The 19,760-nt window shown below is 37.5% G+C and overlaps 1 protein-coding gene across 5 annotated transcripts in view; it reads left to right on the top strand.

Annotated features, from left to right (window-relative positions):
• Positions 1 to 19,760, top strand: part of LOC131075944 (ubiquinone biosynthesis O-methyltransferase, mitochondrial) — a 220,005-nt gene that overhangs the window by 82,666 nt on the left and 117,579 nt on the right. For all 5 annotated transcript variants that reach the window (XM_058012923.2, XM_058012926.2, XM_058012921.2 and 2 more), the window contains one exon: positions 2,271 to 2,349. In XM_058012923.2, the coding sequence (XP_057868906.2) occupies positions 2,271 to 2,349 (79 nt within the window). The remainder of the gene's footprint in view (positions 1 to 2,270; positions 2,350 to 19,760) is intronic.

Here is a 19,760-nt window from a genome sequence, read left to right on the forward strand (position 1 = left end):
ACCTCAAACACAACACTGAATGATAAATCACTTGTTTGCACACAAATCTCTTTCTGATAATGCAGACACAATATGAACACCCAAACTACATGAATAACTCACCTATATATACAAATCATCAACCTTGAGAACAAGGTCGGCTAAACCCTCAACCCTCAATTACAAAATTACATCACACGATACAAAGATCAATCATTGGACCAATATAATGATTTACATGACATAATGTGGACCTAATTCAAATTTCCAAACGATCAACTCCACCGGAAATCACGCCAAGATCAACCACAACACGCTACACCACTAGAAATACCGCATAACACGAAAATCAATACTGGTTGATGAAAACCACCAAGAACTCGCACAACGATCAATGCGGATCACCAAAACAAATAGGACACGACTAGGAAACACCAACAAGCACGTAGGAATCATCTGGAACAGTTGCACCAACACCACTTTTCAAATCTTCATCTGTCAATGTCTAGAAGCTCAAGAACACAACCAATCAGCAACTGTCACGAGGAAAGATAACTTGCGGAGCACCAAATCACGAACCATCTGAATTGAAGATACACAAGACCAACCAAAACAATATCCCAAAGTCTCAGCACCAGATCTAATCACACCGGAATATACCGGAGGAAATATCAACCTTTGCAAAACAATGATCAGCAAAACCAAACTACAAAACCGGATCAGAAAATCTTCCCAATGACACTGGAATAAATCACAAGAATATGTTGATATCAATGACAACAACATATCCTAGCAGCAGCAATGACCAACTATATCCAACATAGAGAACCACTTTTAAGAAAGTTTGAATTTAACTCAAGTTCATATTTCCCCTTAAGCAATAAGCTCATGAATCCTCTTGGGTAAATTATACATATGTTAAAGAGTTTGAGATTTCCTCAATCTCGAATTATAGATTGCTCTTATCATTAATTTTTGTTGTGGTTGCAGAATGTTAGGAGTGCTTCTGCAGGGCAGCAGGATTGATCTTCTTATGAGAGCCTTTCCTCTTCTTTAGCTTCATTATTTTTTTCTTTCTGGTAGATTGCTTCCTCTTTACTATTTTGAGTTTACATTTTTGGGTCATTTTCCCTTTTTTTTGGCATTTTTATTGGGAGAAGTATTGGCACTCTGAATATCTTCTTTATATTGCATTTCTAGTATTATTAGCCAATTTTTAGCCTTTCTAATATCAAAGATATGAAAGTCCTAATTTAAAATATTTCAGGTTCCAACTTTCAATCCCCCCTTTTTATATGGAGATATGAATCAATTTGTGCCAGTGACTGAGCAACTGCATACAAAGGTGGTAGTAAACAGTGTCAGTCATAGCAGTTGCTTTGGCATCACCGTTTTTTTAACTTTGCTACTTAAAAAATATACTACATCTATGTGAGAATGGAAGATATCAAGGCAACACAACACACACAAAGAAGTAAATTGCACATCAGTTTGCAAATGTGAAACCTTAAAATGCCTCATTGGGCAGTGAAAATACTTGTCAGTTCTTTATTGAAAGGCTGATTGTGCTGTACCTTACTTAAGCTCACACGAAGAGGCTTGTATGGCACATGGTAATGTTTTTGTATATGTAACTAATTTGGCTAGTTAAACTATAAATATGGTTGTCTTGATTCTGATCATGCAATGTTATATATGAAAGGCATAAATGCTGAGTGGATTGTTGGTTGTACTAGCCATAAATGAGTTGTTTCAAAAGTAGCATAGACCATATTCATGTATGAAAGCTAAGCATTTTGATACCTTTTTTCACAGGATTTTAATTTATAAGAATGCTCTTTTGTAATTGTTAATAAAGACTCTTAAATATGCATGTTAACTATATTACTGTATCATGTTGTCAGAAGCCACATGCTGATAAATATGCCAACTCGTCAAAGTTGTAGTCCTTGACTAGTGCTAGTGATTTCTACTTTACACCAGAGAAGTCTATTATATTCTAGAAGACTTGCTTAGCCACTATGACCAGAGTAGAAAAGACCTATTGCACTTAAGCTTTGATGGATTTGACATTTCAATTTAATTCAATGAATCTGTAACTTTGAAATTTTATATCCATAGCAAGAAATATGTTTTAACTTTTGACACTGACAAAGGTATGCCACCTACAATAAATCTATGTACAGGTTTACTATGAATTAGGGTATCTGTTATATAGTTTTAGAGTTAGAACAATTGGTAAAACATCTTTGTACTTAATTGATTCCTTCCATCCATTGTTTTTTCTTCAGAAAAGATCCAAATAATGCAAGGCCTTTTGAAGGATTGAGAATTATTGACATTGGATGTGGAGGTGGTTTACTTTCTGAGGTACTTTTGAACTTTTGCCTTTCTAATTATTATACTGATTTGATGCTTGTCAGGATAGATAGAGTAAATGATTTCTTGAAGGATGATGATTGGATAATTTCATCTTAAGGCTGATTGTAAATGCAGTCATAAAGTTGTAGTTGGACTGTAAGGAGGTCACATTTCTGAAATGTTGAGAAATGTTATATGGATTTGGTGGTATAATGATATATAGAGCATATCATTCCTTGAGGATGATAACTGGATAAATACCTCTAATTAATGAAGGCAAGTGGATTTAACAAGATCTCGTGGGACTAAAAGGTTCACTTTTCTGAAATTTTGATGAATGTTATGCTCTTGTTATTGTTTTAATTTGTCTGGCCAACAGAATATATTATTTGTGGTGTGCAAAACTACCTATCTCTACTTTAAGGAGATGCTCACTGTATTGAAAGCTAGAATATATATTTACACTATTTATGATGTTTTTTATGTGGATGGTTATACATGCTAATAAATAATGTTCAAATGGAAAAAAAATGAGTTGCTATCTCATCCAAGCCAAAATAGCATATGGATATTGCATGCAAGAAGTTTTGGAAATTCCTAGATGGTAGCTTGACAGTGTCAAAAATGTTTACAAATGTGCTAGGAGTATTTTATGAAATTTTCTGCTCTTTCTAGTAGTTTACATAATGGGGTGATGCTTTGAAAAATGGAAAAAAATAGTGTACGGCCTAGTGGAAATGAATTTTGGGATTGAGGTACTAATTGTAATCCCATATATGTGTACTGCGAAATATATGGAGTCTGTGTAAGAGATGGGCATAAAGATTCAATGAGCAACATAAATCTTGAAAAGGATTTCCTCCACATTTGAATGGGGCAGAATGCCTGGATATGAGAATAGATTTTTATAAGCATTTCATAGGATTTTGGGAGTAACTATAGAAAACATAGAGAAAAATGGAAGAGGTGAACTTATGAATGCATGTTATTGACATGATATTGGAAGAAAAATATTAAGACATATTTTACCTTCTTCTGAATCATGAACTATGGGCAGAATGAAACTTCTAATTTGCCCCTGATCACAAGTGACAAAAAATTCTCTAAGACCTTGAGAAATTGGAAGTTTGTCGTACGTCCTTAATGGTTCTGAACTTCTGATAAGAGGGGAAAATCTTTATATTCAAATCCTTCAAGTGAGCTACTCAAAATTCACCTAGATTTTAGAGAACAGACATGGTTTAGCCAAAAAAACTATTCACCTAGATTTTTGGGAGTAACTACAAATACATCGAGGAAAATAGACGAGATGAAACGATGAATGGATTCATTGACATAGTATTGGAAGAAAAGCATTAAGATGTATTTTACATTCTTTGGAATCAAGATTTCTGGGCACAACTTCAAACTTTTAATTTGCAAAAAATTCACTAAAGATCTTGAGAAATTGAAGGTTTCTTGTAGTTCCTCAACAGTTCTGTAGTTCTGATATATGTTAGCCCAAGTTTGGGGAATGGGGACGACAAGGGATAGGGGGATGAAGTTAAACAAATTAGCAAATGCCAAATGTCAAACTCAAACTTTATTCAAATTGCTTTTTGAATTATAGTCAATATGCATGTGATATTAAAAAATAGCATATAAGTTACAACAAAATGCCCAAAGGCTACAAGTTTCACTTTCAATTATAATACGTAATACAAAAAAGAAGAAGAAGAGTACACTGTTGACCCTAATCTGCATCTCTTAATACTGCATCATAATTGGAGTCCTCCTTTGAGTCACTACCACTGTGAGGGTCTGCCTCATCCAGCGGAATACGAACCAATCCCTCTAGTACCTCTTCGTCAATCTAGGCAACACATATAGAATTAATATCCAACCGTAAAGCTGGATTTTGTTGATACTTTGGAGTCTAACGATTTTGAATTTGAAGAGCACTATGCACAGTCACTATCTTCTCTGCTCGTTTAGATGTAAGTCTATTCCTTTGGATATAGTGGATTAAGTCATATGTGGACCAATTCCTCTTTGCAACAAAGGAACTGGCAACTTGTGAAAGAAGGCGAATGACAAGTATCTTCAATTTTGGTGTATCCTTCCCATGCCATGGCCACCATCCAATAGGGTCAGTTTGAGTTAATGTAGCTCTATTTATCTTTGCCTATGGCTTACTGAATGTTGCACATGAAGATTTGTGAAGGCAAGCCATTGTGTGCAAAGTATTGTAGACTCATTTGAATATATCTTTCAAAAGGCCTTCATTAGCCCTTCTTTCACCTCTTTGTCATTAGGAGGCAACGTTCAAGCCTTTGGTGCATACCCTTTGGGATTGCATGGCTGCCACATGAAGCGGGGTGCTCGTTGTGTTCCACTTCTGCATTACAGTGGGCTTAATATGTTGCTCATATAATCCTAAGGTAATATCCTTAGCCAAAATAGTTTACTTTATAATTCCAAACATACTATCAAATGTCTCATATATTTTTCCAAGACTAGGCAAGTCCATATCAACATATCTAATGACATCTACAACAGGGGAGATGAAAGAGCAAACATATTTGCAAAATGCAAACAAAAAGTTCAAAAGAATTAATTGACATGTTAACTGAAAAGTTAGAAACTTTCAAAGTTGAAACATTCAATAGTAAAATTAAAATATTAAAATTACAAATTTAATATGAAAATCTGCAATTTAATACTTAATAGAATCAACAATGTCTTACCTCATAGTGCACCTACGGTCGTCATCATGGTTCCTTTGTTTGATGCCTCTTCCTTTAGTAGAGCTTGAATTAGGTCATCTACTTCATTTTGAATTCACCATCATCAATTGTAGAGGCTTATGCACCTCAAGCATCTTCTCTAACAAAATGGAGTAATTGGTATATCTTACCAAAACAGGTTTGAGGAACTCCTTTGAAAACATCCTGAAGAGAGCGAGGTGTGGTGGTATCAAACGAACATTTTAATGTCTCTAGCTTTTGCCACCACTTGCTTCACCCAATCTATTTTCCCCTTGTCTTTCAATGCATTGTTCAATGCACAAACATGTGGGGTCCAAAAGATGTGCTTGTAAGCACCCTCCAACGTCAACCAATTTGCACACATGCTGAATCAATGACCACCTATACAACATTTGAGGCTTCAAACTCCTCTATGGCCTCTCTCAAAATACTAAATTGGAAGTTTGCATCCTTACGATTCCCTAAACAATCCATGACTCGAAGCAAATAACAACCAATTGGGCATGTGACTATGAGTTCAGCTATCCATCACAATAGAACTACTGATCTTGATCCATGTTTGCCTCGTATCCTCCATTAGCAAATTTGTAATATCCAAAACTTAGATATTGCTTCAATTTTTATATAGGTTTTGTATTTTTCTCATGTTTTATTTCAGCATAATGTAATATTGTAACGTGCAAGCATGCAGATTAAGCATGCAAGATGAACAATATAGATTTCCAAGCAAATGAATCGATGAAATACATAGAATCTAAATATGCCAATTGATATTCTTTTGATCTAGAAATGTATTGGTGTTTACAAACACATGCTGGTGTTACAAGTCAGAAACTGCATAATGCCATCATTTAACACATACTCGGAGTGCCCCCATACGTAAGATATCAAACCCTCTGAAGATCTGCAAGATGGATCATCGAAGCTGCATGAAAACTGATTAGTGATGTGCAACTGTAAATCTTGAGATGAATTCACTAATGGAGCTGATCTAGGTTTTTGTCCAAATAGCCAAAACCTCTAGGGTTTCTGTCCTAGGGTTTATTGAATTTGCAAGTTAAAGTTCTCAAGTTCTGAAGGAAAAGTTTCTTTCAAAATAACAAGTCTAGAATGAATCTTCATTTCACTTTTTCCTCCTTTAATAATGCTTTTCCTTCAAACCACATATCAACTGCATCAATTAGAACACTTTGCAAAAATGCCGATGTGCGACTTAGAGGTGTTGTTAATAAAGGTTCATCATTGCTTTAGTTAGTCCATTGAAAAGACCGATAGCATATCATCCACATGAGCTCCTTCACAACTCTTATTGGTGTTTTAACAAAGTGCAAAAACTTGCCGATAGCTTCCACAAACAATGTCTTGTTGAACTTTTGGCTTGCTTTGTGAAAATCAGAGATTCATTGGTAAAATACAATGTCGATTAACTTAGAAAAGATTACAATATATAGGAATTAGAAAGCATTGTAGATATTAATGGAATCAACGACTTTTAACTACCTGCTAATTGTAGACATTTAAGATGTCTAACAACTAATTACATTATTGACCATTAACAGAATAAAAAAGGATTATTCTAACACCCTCCCTTAATTGTCAATCTATCAAAAACACCAAGTTGCCCCCCCAAATTTTACAAACTTATCCGAGCTCAGAGATTTAGTGAGAATATCCGGAGTCTGATCCGTTGTTGGAACATACTGCAACTGAACTGATTCGTCTTCTACCAGCTTGCATATGTAGTGACAATGAAGCTCGACATGCTTGGTACGTTCATGGAAGACTGGATTTTTGGCCAGTTCGAGCACCCCTTTATTATCAATATACAAGGGAGAAGGACATGCTTGCGGCATCTGCATGTCAGAGAGCATCCTCTGGAGCCAAACTGCCTCACATGCGGCCTTGACTGTTCCCCGATATTCGGCTTCGATCGAGGAAAGAGCCACAACCTGTTGCTTCTTGCTGCTCCAACTGACGACACCTGTATCCAAACTGAATACATACCTAGAATTGGATTTTCTGTCATCCATTGATCCTGCCCAATCTGAGTCATTATAACCAATCAGCTTTGGATCGTTGCACCTGCTATACAAAATGGCATAGTTTGAAGTGCCTTTAACATATCTCAGCACTCGCTTCGTTGCAATGCAATGATCAACTTTTGGGGCCGTCATGAAGCGAGAGATGTAGCTGACAACGAAACTGATGTCAGGTCTAGTGGCAGTGAGGTAGATGAGGCTGCCTACTAGTTGCTTGAATTTGGTTTTGTCTACTGTAGGTGAATTAGACTTGGCTGATAACTTCAACCCTTTCTCCATAGGCGTGGAATCAAGTTTACAATCCTGCATTCGAAACTTGTCAAGCAAATTGCGGGCATACTTGCACTGTGAAATAAAGATACTATCATCAGTCTGCCACACTTCGACACCTAAGCAATTATGGAGAAGCCCCAAATCTGTCATGTCAAAAGCTTGGCACAAGTCCTGTTTGATGGCTGTCATCAAATGTGCTGAATTGCTAGTAATGATCAAGTCATCCATGTAGACAACAAGAAAAAGGATATCATCACCGGAGAAGTTGACATACAAATTAGTGTCAAAGGGACTGCGCTAAAAACCATGTTCAACCAAATACTGATCAATCTTGAAGTACCAAGCTCGAGGGGCTTTCTTCAGGCCATAGAGAGATTTTACCAATCTGCAAACCTAATGTTCCTTACCAGGAACCTTGAAGCCAGGAGGTTGAGTCATATAAACTTCTTCTTGCAACTCACCGTAAAGGAATGCACTCTTAACATCCATCTGGTGAAGTTTCCATCCAAACTGAGTTGCAATGGCGAGAAGAAGACGAATTGTGCTCATTTTGGCAGTAGGAGCAAAAGTCTCCTCGTAGTCAATACCCTCCCGTTGTGTATATCCCTGAGCAACCAATCTGGTCTTGTACTTATCCAAAGTACAATCTGTATGATACTTGACTTTATAAACCCATTTATAGTTGATAGGTATCTTCCCAGGAGGCAGATAAAAAGAACCCAAGTGTTATTGTTCAGAAGACTATGGTATTCTATCTCCATAGCCTTTTCTCACTCAGGAATGCCTTTAGCCTCTGAATATGTTTGGGGCTCATGGATGCTGTGGATGTTGGCCATAAGTGCAAAGTTGACTATATTCTGTTGCTTTATCTTTCAGCGAACTGATCTATCCTCTAGAAGTTCATCATCACGAAAATCTCCTATTGTCTTGGCCCACCATTTAGGCCTAAAGGTAGAACTACCAACATCTGGCATTGGAGGAACAACATCCCTTGGAGTTTCCAGAACAAAGTCATCTGGATGTGAATCCTGTGGAAAATCAGGTGGTGCTGGATCGGTAGATTCCTCATCTTCAGAGTCTGAATTCTCTGAAGCCCTCCCATCATGGGAACCAAGAGGAAGATGAACACCAACATCAGAAGTCTGCACAGATTGAGTTGTAGGACAAGGAGTAGTAGTAGGCATAAATGGACCAGTAGTCCCATCAACCACAACATCATGACTAAAAATGAGATGATCTATCTCCACATCAATCAACTTGTAGGCCTTGTGGTTGTCCCTGTAACCAGTAAACACAAGCGTTTGGCTCTTTGAATCCATCTTAGCACACTTGGCGTCAGGAATCCAAACATGAGCAATAGAACCAAAGACTTTCAAATGACCCACTTTAGGCTTGCATCTTGAGCAGGCTTTTTCAGGAGTCATCTTCTTAACAACATGTGTAGGTGACCAATTCAGGAGGTAGATTGCTTTGTAAACTACTTCGGCCTAGTATTTCTTAGGAACATTTCTATGCTCTATCATAGAATGAGCCATTTCAGTAATGCTGCGATTTCTATGTTCAACAACACCATTTTGCTTAGGGGTGTATGGTGTGGCGAGTTGGCGCTTAATGCTATGTAGCACAAAATGTAGAGAAGTCATTAGAACAAAACTCCCCCCCATTATCTGACGTTAGAGTGACAATCTGAGAACCGGATTCTTTCTCAAGTAAGGCCTTAAACTGCAGAAATGTGCTAAACACATCTGATTTATTCTGGAGAAAGTACACCCACATTTTCGATTGAAATCGTCAACAAATAACAAGAAGTACCTGCAACCAGTATCAAAAGGTGTATTTGTTGGTCCACATACATCAATGTGAACCAATTGAAGGACCTTGGAGGCTCGCCAAGAATTGCCATGCGAGAATGGTGTCCTATGCTGCTTCCCAGCTTGATAGGCTCCACAAACCCCATGATTTTGAGGTTGGATCTCAGGTAGACAAGCAACCAAACCATCCTGAGATAATTGAGAGAGATAGTGCATGTTTAAGTGCGCATAACCCCGGTGCCAAATTGTTTTGATGGATGTACTTCTAGCAGCCAGAGTGTGATCCTAAGAATCGCCAAAATCAGCAAGTCTATACAAACCATGATCCTCAAGTCCCTTAGTGATTGTAGTACGAGTCTCCCTATCTTCAATTTTGCAGGTGGACGAATTGAAGACAACATCTAATTGAGGAGAGTACTTCATGATCTGGTTGACGAAGAGAAGATTATGTTCCATGCCTGGAACATAGTAGACATGAAGAAAAATTAATTTTCTACCTCCTGAGTGAATCTGGACAGTGCCCTTACGAGCAATTGTGTACTCTTCTCCTCCGAAGATTACTGAATCCAAGGATGGTTCAAATTTCGTGAACCAATCCCAGTGATGAGTAAAATGCCGCGAAGCCCTTGAATCAATATACTAGGCAGAAGAGTGTATTGGATTTGCTGTTCTCTTGGCCATAAAAGCATAGAATGCAGATTCTTTCTGCTCTGAGTTCTCTGCGACATTTGCCTTTTGTTGAGACCCTCCCTGCTTCTTTTGTTTAGAAGCCAATCGAATTCGACACTTGGCCTTCATGTGACCAAACTTATGACAATGATTGCATTGAACGTTCTTCTTCTTCTTGTTGTCCTGAGAAGAACCAGAGCCTTAAGGTTGAGAAGATTGAGCCTTCCCTTTGTTCTTAGCAAAAGATTTGGCAGAGAACGCTTGCTCGGTGGAGGTAGAACTAGTACTACTTCCAAACTGCTGTCGCCACCGATCTTGCTCTAAAAGCTTGTTACAAAGATCGGGAAACTTCAAATCGATGTTAGTGGAAGTGATATTGAGCATTTCAATGAAATGCTCATAAAATTTGGGCAAACTCTTTGGAGTGATGACGACCATGACCTCTTTCTCCATTGTGCGACCAATCACCTCAAGTTGATCATGAATATCCTTGATCTTTGTCAAGTGATCTTGAGGAGGTGTCCTCTCATCCATTTCATGTTCTTCAGAAAGAATGCTCTGCTCTTGTTAGAGGCTTCATGAACACTCTTCAAATGATCCCATATCTCCTTCATAGTTTTTTCGGATGGTACCTAAGGTAGCTGCTCATCAGTGACAGAGAGTTTAATGAGCATGATTGCTTCCTAGTTGCGCTCATCCCATTTTTCTTGATCTTTTCTGGCAGTAGTTGGATGTTGAGACATGCCCAGAACAACTGCATCAAGACATCGGTATTCAAAAATTGTGAACATGCGTTGCTTCCAGGTGTTGTAGTTGCGGCTGTTGAATTTTTGGCTATTTTCGAGCATAATGTTTGCCAAAGATGCCATCATGTACCCCGATGTCGAACTGGTGAAGGCACAAATTCCAATGCACAAAAACCAACTGATGAAAATAGAGGGTTTTTTAAAAAAAATCTGCAACTCGGATTCGAAGGTAGAAATTGAAACCCTAGCACGGTTTTCTAGGCTTAAATTTGTTGGAAGACCCAAAAAATTGATGATGACCAAGAAAACCTTGCGAAAAACCCACCAAGAATCTGTGGTTTAAAATTTTTTTTGACTAGAAAATTTGAGGGTTTTGATAAAACCCTAGTTGGCTGAACCCTGGTCGTCAAAAAACACAGAGATCTTACCAAAATACACGGTGAAAGCCGTCGCCGGAAATACATTCTGAAATCCATCGCTGGAAATAGCAGAGTCCGTGTCGTGTGAAATAAATTGCGTGCAGAGAGCCGTCGTGTAGGTTGTAGAAAGCCAAAGGTCGCAGCGCGTGAAAAAAGACTGTCGATCGCATGAAAATTGTGAAAATCCCTCGTCGCGTAGGCACAACACAGAAAGGCATTGCCGCGAACAAAAAACTTAGGTGAAAATGGCTGCCGAATAAGAAATCGAACCACAAATCGCACAAAAAATACAACCAAAAAACAGATGTGCGAAAAAATCGCGATGTATTTGCAGAAAACCCCAACCGGATACCACATTTAATCGTGAAAAATTGCGGGTCAAGGGCAAAAATCGTGGCTGAAAAAAAAAGACTTGGGTAGGGTAAAAATGCCCTCGAACAAACCCACGAATGGCCGAAATCCACACGAAGTAGGAGCTGGAAAAAAACCTTCAAAAATTTCGAATTAAAGCTTCTAAAAAAGCCATGAAAATTTTACATAAGAAGATTTTTTTCAAAACCTATAGAAGGTTCTGATGCCATGTGAAAATAAAAGATTCATTGGTAAAATACAATGTCTATTAGCTTAGAAAATATTACAATATATAGGAAGTACAAAGAAGTATAGATATTAATGGAATCAACTACTTCTAGTTCTAACTACTTGCTACTGTAGACATTTAAGATGTCTATCTACTAATTACATTATTGACCATTGACAGAATAAAGAAATGTTATTCTAACATGCTTTGATAACACCAATCGATAATTTAGATTACTTTGGCAAGTAGGTGAGAAGGCCGATACATTGTACTTTGTCAATGTGAAAACCCTTATTTATAACTTCTTTTGACCATGAGCTTATCAATGTGAATAGTTTGACACCAAAATTTTTAAAATATTGACAGGTTCTAATTGGGGCTAACAATCCTAAATCAGCACGCTATCACACGAAAGAAAAGTGGAGGAATAGATGTCTCTTAACATGCCACGAATGCCAAATGCCCATCTAAATCTGAATGAGCTCCCATGGATGTGAAAAATGATCATTATAAGTGCAGAATCAGTCATGTCAATCTACCACATGCTGCTAGAAATCCCACTCAAAATGATGCAGCAAGTACCTCCAATGACAAAGGATGATGGAATCTCATTGCTATACCAACCTCCAAAAAAGAAAGAATGATCCCAATCTTTCCAAATCCTCCAACCAGCTGCTGTTCTTAAGGACCAAACTGAAGTCTTTGTGATCAATAATGTGAAACAACCATCTATCACCATTGTGAGAACTCTAACACAATGAACTATGGCTGACAATTCCATGCTCAGAAATGTAGAACAGCCCTCTACCCTTGTGATGTAACTCAAAACCCAAAGGTCGAACATGAAGTACTACTGTCCTCTACATGCTCCATGATGTCTTCTTCATCACCAAATATACTCTCCAAGTGTGATCAAGAAATGATATTGTTATGAAACAAAGGCATTGTGTCAAACCTTGCATGCAATGTAACAACAAGATGAATGAAACAATGTAAAGATGGGGGATGGCTGATCATCAACATGAGACCCATCTTTATTTTGTACCTTCCAAGTTTGCCTTCATAGATGCTATCATAGGCTGCTGTCCCAAGGTGTGTGACATACTGAAAACTCCTCTCATGAGCTGTTAGACTTCCACCTCAAGGCTTCAATTATAAATCAGACCAGCAACTAAAGTGAAGTCAATGATGTCTGTATACCCATGCATAAGAAAGAAACCCATATCATACGCCTTACCTATTAAGTGAACAAGTCTCCACACACTCTAATGCAACCCAAAATCTGATGTAGACCCAGATAAATCTGAAAATGCAATGTATAACCATGTAGGATAGCCACGTGTCAACCATGAATCCATGAAAATTATGTCACAACCTAACCAATAAACAGCTGTAAAGTGCCGTTCAGGGGAATAGCTCTTTCTCCCACCCACCCATGCTGGTCTGGCAGTAAACAGCGCCAGGGAGGTGGCTCACCTGGTTACACTGGCCTTCCTTCTTCCAACTAAGGTAAATAGGCTGCATAAGCATATGAAATAGGTGACAAATCCATAGTTGTATTGTAGTTGTCTCCATTAATACCCAATGCTAAACCATGAGTGGTTGATCCACTAAATGTATCACCGATAACTCAGAATTTTGAATGTTAGAGAGCTCTTAGTTCTCATCATCTATGGAGTCGTGTGAATCACAATCCTGTTGAAGATGAGGCTTGGCTTGATGAGTCATCAACTTGGCATTCCTTGCCTTCACCAGCCAAGTTTCTTTCATTCTTTGGGACTGATTTAATGTTACTGTTCCAATGTTTACAAATTCAGTCCTCCCATAGGATGCATCATCACAAATATTATGTCTAACCTGTACATTTTGTACACCATTAATTGGAGAGTCAATAGCACTTACTTTTTCATGAGTATAGGGAGCTAACTCATATGAGTGTAAAGGAATATAGTGCTGCTGTCCTTAATCAGAGATTTAGGACTGATTGTACCTTTTCTTTTGGTCCCTTCGAAGTTTTCAATGCTAGAGTACACTTGCATACACTTGGCAGCCCTATCTTGTAGCATTTCATGTTTTGAAGCTATGTCATCATCATGCTTCCATCAAGGTAACAACATCAGAAATTGATTCATGCCCTTCAACTGCTGGTATAAAATCATATTGTTGGAAAATTGAGGTTTCAACTATTACCTCATACTTATCTATCACTCATGAATGTCTACCATTCTACACTTCTTGTCACCACTATCCTTCTTGGATTTGTGCCTATGTGATGTCACAAAATTGCTGTCCCAACTCAAAAAAACAGAATTATGCTCATACTTTTCCAAGGTGTTTTCATTGTTCTTTCTTGTATCTTTTTTGAGGGAAGATTGTTTCTCCATGAGTGCTGGTCTATGAGGTGTGTCCTGCTGCAAGTAACATAAATTCCTAGCTGCTAAAGCTGATCTGTTTTTCATTACTAACCAACTCCATGGTGTAGTATGCAAAACACACGGAACATTATCGAATCGTAAGATCTTCCTATTAGGCAATCTCTTAGTCTCTATAATCAGCTCTCTAAGACAAACTGCCTCATTTGATCTTAGCAAATGTTTTTCTGTTATGGATGATGCATGTTTAACTAAAATGGAATCAATAATGTTTCTTTCTACACAAATAGGTATAACACTAGTGGCTGGTCCACCAAGTGTGTCCATTATCATCATAGTTTTAAATCTGTAAATGATATTCAAATTTATGTTCAAGTCTGAAGTTATATATATTATTATTATTCTTTTACTGATGTTTTCTGTTCCTTCTTATGCCACAGGTTGCTGAAGATAACATTAATTATTTCGATGCATCTACAACACTTCATTGACATATACTTATAGTCTATGCTCACCGATCAAGGCATGCCTTGACTGGTCATGTCTTTTGACATGCCCGATCAAGACATGTCTTGATCGGTGCATAGGCACCGCTTCACTTAAGATTGCCATATCAACGTGTGTTATACCGATAACTATCGGTCACGTCTTTTAACATGTTAAACCGATTAATAATCGGGGCACGTCAATTAATAAAGTCATCCGATAAATGATTGGGTCAAGTCAAATATAATTGTCAGCCAGCCGATCGGTATTAATGTGCGATTAGAATGATAACTATTATAGTTATCATATGATAGCATCAATCAATACTATCATATGATAGCTATGATAGTTATAAGTCTGATCTGATCACAGCATAAGTAATATGATCGATTATGCATATAAGATGATTATAGCAAGTTCATTTATTTAATCATGAGGTCTACATTTATATTGTAGTTATATCGATAAGGTAGATGATTGAATGAGAGATAAATGAAGTTTCTCATTCAATAATCTATCTTACCAAAGCTACTAAGTTTCAACAAAATCTTTAAAGGACTCTTTAAAAGAGGAAACTCATGAACCTCATGATGCAAACTAAATGCCCAAACTGAATTTTCAGAATCATACCTCTTCTCTTGTTCACACACATCAACATGTTCTTCTTGTTTGCTTACCTCAAGAAGATCTTCCTTTGCATGCCTCACTTGTATACAATCTTCTTTTGGAAGAAATAATGATCTAATGTATGATTCCCTTTGTTACCTTGCATTATCAATCTGGTTGCATCGTTCCTTGATCTCTTGTAGGTGCTGTTTTGCTTAGCTCTTTGTAACCATCTGTTACACATATCTTGTTTCCTTTTAAAATCTTCCATGGTATGATTTATAAAATTAGAACCTTTGTGGCTTGAATCCACAATATATACTTCATGTTTGACACCTTCAATTTGAAATCCAACATGGGAAGACTCAACAATACCATCATCTTTATGTGAAATGGATGCTGGCTCATGATGAAGCAAGGATTTAGAACTGCTGTTGCAAAAATCAGAATGGATGTCATACCTTTGTGTCATGCTCTCAACATTCACAAGCACCTCTTCATCTCTTGTAGCATGCTTATTAAATTCCTCATAGAGATTTTTACAAACCTTACTTATGGATGAACCAAGCGATTCTTCTCCATTGAAGATCATTGTTTCCTTGTACAATTTGTCATCCTCTTTTGGTGCCTCCTCTTGATCCAAACTCTCATATGGTGGAAGTGAGCTTGTGAACAAGCTCTCACCTTCTTTAAGAATCCCACATGATGACTGATCTTTGCCTTCCATGTGATCACTTGTAGGCTACAAATCGCAAACAAGTGATTCTTCTTTCTTTCCTCGTTCTTGCACCTTTAGGTCCTATTCTTTCCCAATGTTTCCTTTGATATATATAACCAGTTGACTTATTTCTTACCTTATTAATTTTTTTTCTTATGTAACAAATTTCTATTTTCTATCTTATATTTAATCAATGACTGATATTTAATAAATTAATTTAATGTCTAAATATTAATTTAATAAACTAATTCAATGTCTAAATATTTAATAAATTAATGACTAAATATTAATTTATGATCTTTAATATCCTAAACCCCAAAGCATAAATATTCAGCCATAATGTATCTGCCTTCATAATTAAAAAGGCACGTCTCCTAACAATTAAACGGTGTAAGGGAAAAAGTCATAAGCCAAGAGCCATGTACAAGAAGACCCTTGAAGGAGTTTATAAGGGGAGCGTTCCAACATGGAAAGGCATTGAAGGATAAAAAGGAAGAAAGGCCGAGTCAAGGGAAATCAGCGAATTGCATCTTGCTGCCAAATTACTGTTACACTATTAATGTTTTATTCCAAGAATAATTTGCTGAAACTATATCTGAAATATACATATATATATATATATATATATATATATATATATATATATTTATATATATCTATATATATGTATGTATGTATGTATGTATGTATGTATGTATATATATGTATGTATGTATGTATGTATATGTGTGTGTGTGTGTGTATAGACACACAAACAATGTCATGAACCGTAAAAAAATAATAATATTAGACTGTTAATTAGGAAAAACTCTTAAGATAATAGACAATAAGAGGAATTTGTAAATACAACTTCATTTTTGCTGCTATTATCAGTATTTAAGATGATGGGGATGAGATGTTTCAAAGAGGGGCAGTCTAAATTCAAGCAATATGTTAAGTCCCAAGATAGGGTGGGGATAAGCGACCCATAAGCCTTGTGAGGATAGACCCAAGATAGGTAAGGGCTTGGATCTGTAAACTTTGAGGGAACCTATTGTATTTGGTCTCTAAGCGCTTTGATAACATACATAGGCCCTTCTCTCTTAAAATTGAAGTAGTAGCAGGGTTTGATATCTATATTAAGAACTATGAATAATGAAAATAATCATCTAATGAGGAAAATAAATAGGCACTTGTTATTAACTAATAAATTGAATAATGTCAATCATTGGCTTCATGATTAGTCTATGAATCTATTTTAGTATATTGAAATAGATTAATTATGTTAATCAGGTAAGGGACATTACAGTAGTAATTGTCCAAATTAAATTTGTTGTCACTTTCACATAGTTATGTCTCAGTTGGTTGACATTTGTGTCTTCTTGGAAACTATCAATTCCGTTAAATATGTTGTGTACTATCGAGGAAGGTAGCATGGTAAAGTCGGATGAACTTGAATCCTTGGCTGACCATCTCTGGTCTTCTTCTCTATAATAATTTCATGTGTGAATAAGGATATATTTTACTCCTATATCTGGTATGCATTGTCATCTATTTTGTTACTTCCTGTATTTAATTTATCAGATATAGTGGTAAACATTTTGGTGCCCTTGGCTTAAAAGAAATCGAGTTAGATTTGAGTGATAAATGCCCTTAGATCCCAATAAAGGCGACAAGAGGCCACATGATGGTCAAGACCAAGCGATCAGGTGATCTTTAGGATTGTCGAACAAAGAGAACGAAGAAGAAGATTATGAGAAACAATTGAGGAAAATTTAGTCAGATGATCAGACCATCTCTTCGTACAGTCAATGTTGGATGAGGTGTACGAAGAGGGAAATCTCGAACTCACAGACATGTTTCGTTGTATATCAATCTTAGGCAAACCAAGAATTGGAGGATCTGAACCATCGACTCTCAAATGGAGGGAGCACAGGAACGAGTTAGAGCTTGAAAGTACCTAGAGTGTTGGGGACGTTGGAGGTGGATGTGTAGAGGATGTGTGTGTGGTTGAGAGTGTAGGGAAAGCACCAGAGCGTAGCGGTTGGAACAATCCACCCAGGTCAGGCACACAAGGGAGTAAGCAGGCGAGAAAGATGGTGACTGCTCTAGCAAGTTTAAATGTGGATTGACAGAGACTATCGAAGTTCACGAGGAATGGGTTAGAGGATCCTACGAGGCAGTGCCTTCGTCCTCATATGCCGAAGCTTACAATCGGGCGATGGACATCGAGAGTGAAAACAAAACATCCTCTCTAGAAGAGGAAGAGTGACGATGTCAAGAACAACGAAGGTAGTAGCGATGAAGAATACAAACAGTTTAGTCCCTATGACCGGATATGATGAGAATGATGAAAGAATTGAAGGTAGAGAAAGGAACCAGTAAAGAAACTAATGAACTATGGTGGACTAAGTGCAAAATTGAGGGGCACATGAAGGGTAATTGTCCTAGAAAGATGTTCTGTGACGTTTGACAAGTGATGGGTCATTCAATAAAGGTGTGTCCATATAATTTGAAGAATAGATGTATGCAAGTACATTTCACACAGGGAGAGTCTACTCCATCAAAACTACAAAATGTATTGCTAGGTGGTTATGGAAATCAACGAGGAGGGCGAAATCAAATACAGTAGGACTCTAGAGGACGTTCTATCATATAGTGTTGACAATGTAGCAAATGGGGACACTTTCAAGAGATTGCCATAATAAGAAAGACAATGTACACTTATTATGCAACTGGTGTTGACTAGGTGACCATGAAAACACTAACCACTCGAACCAAAAGGGTATTAATATGTTGGACGTAGAAGAACAAGATGAGGCAATTCTGGCAATCATGAGAACATAGATGAAGAAGGTAGTGTACTTGGATCCTTGTGTGGAGAAAGAATGATTTCGAGAAGCCAAAGTAGAAGTAGAACAAGTGTTGGCGAAGGAACGAATAAGCTCCAACTAAACTACAAGTACGTCATTGCGATTAGAGTTAGAGGACATAGTTCCGTAGGTGCTACAAACAATTGTACCCATCAAGGTGATAGACATTTTCAAACTATGCCACAACTAAGAGTGGCGATTACCAACACGGTTGGTGACGAGACAGTCAACTAGAAACAATGTAAACTACAAGAGGAATCGACGTGGAAACCACCACGTGAAGGGAATGAGGCCATTGATCAAATTTTGCTGATGGTGAGCATTGAGAGGAAGCCACCTGTCGTCTAGATGGAAATTATGGGGAGGAAACTGACAAACACCATTGTTAACGGAGGCTCGAGAGTAAACATACTACCAGAAGATACTTGGAAATGCCTCGGAGGACCAACACTCTGGTTGTGAACCTTCCAATTGGTAGGTGTCGACCAACATGGCATCAAGCCATTGGGAATGTTGATGGCACAAAAAGTGACGATCGAGAGATAATAATTTATTTTGGGCTTCGTAGTCATCCCATTGCTGAAGAAGGCATACGATGCACTCCTTGGGTGGAGTTGGTTGATCATAGCTAAGGCAAATCACATTTGGAACTGCAACACACTCTCGATTGAGAGTGATGGCAGGAACTACGTGATTGATCTGAGGAATCAGGTAGTGAGCGAAGAACTAGCATCATCTTAATCAGAATCCGAAGATGGAGAGTCTCGAATGGACGAAGGGAGGATAGGTATAGAACCCAATGATGAAGGGTTGGTCGAGTTGGAAGACTGTTTCGAAGAAGAGATGAGTTCCCTAAATTGCCTGTTTCATTGGCAAATGGAGGACTATGAGGTATTTCGGTCAACATGTAATTTTCTTGAAGCCATAAATTTTAGTGAAGAGCAATCGTTGAAAGCATGTAAAGTTATCAACGATACATCCAAGAGTACAAAGATAAAAATATGTAATGTGGAGCATATAAATAATCGTGAAGGGAAATTAACTTAAGCAAAAAATAGTAGGAAAAGAGAGGGAATTTGGAAAATGGAAAACAAAAAATAAT

Source organism: Cryptomeria japonica, chromosome 9, assembly GCF_030272615.1.
Source record: "Cryptomeria japonica chromosome 9, Sugi_1.0, whole genome shotgun sequence".
In the NCBI taxonomy this organism is placed as follows: Eukaryota; Viridiplantae; Streptophyta; class Pinopsida; order Cupressales; family Cupressaceae; genus Cryptomeria; species Cryptomeria japonica.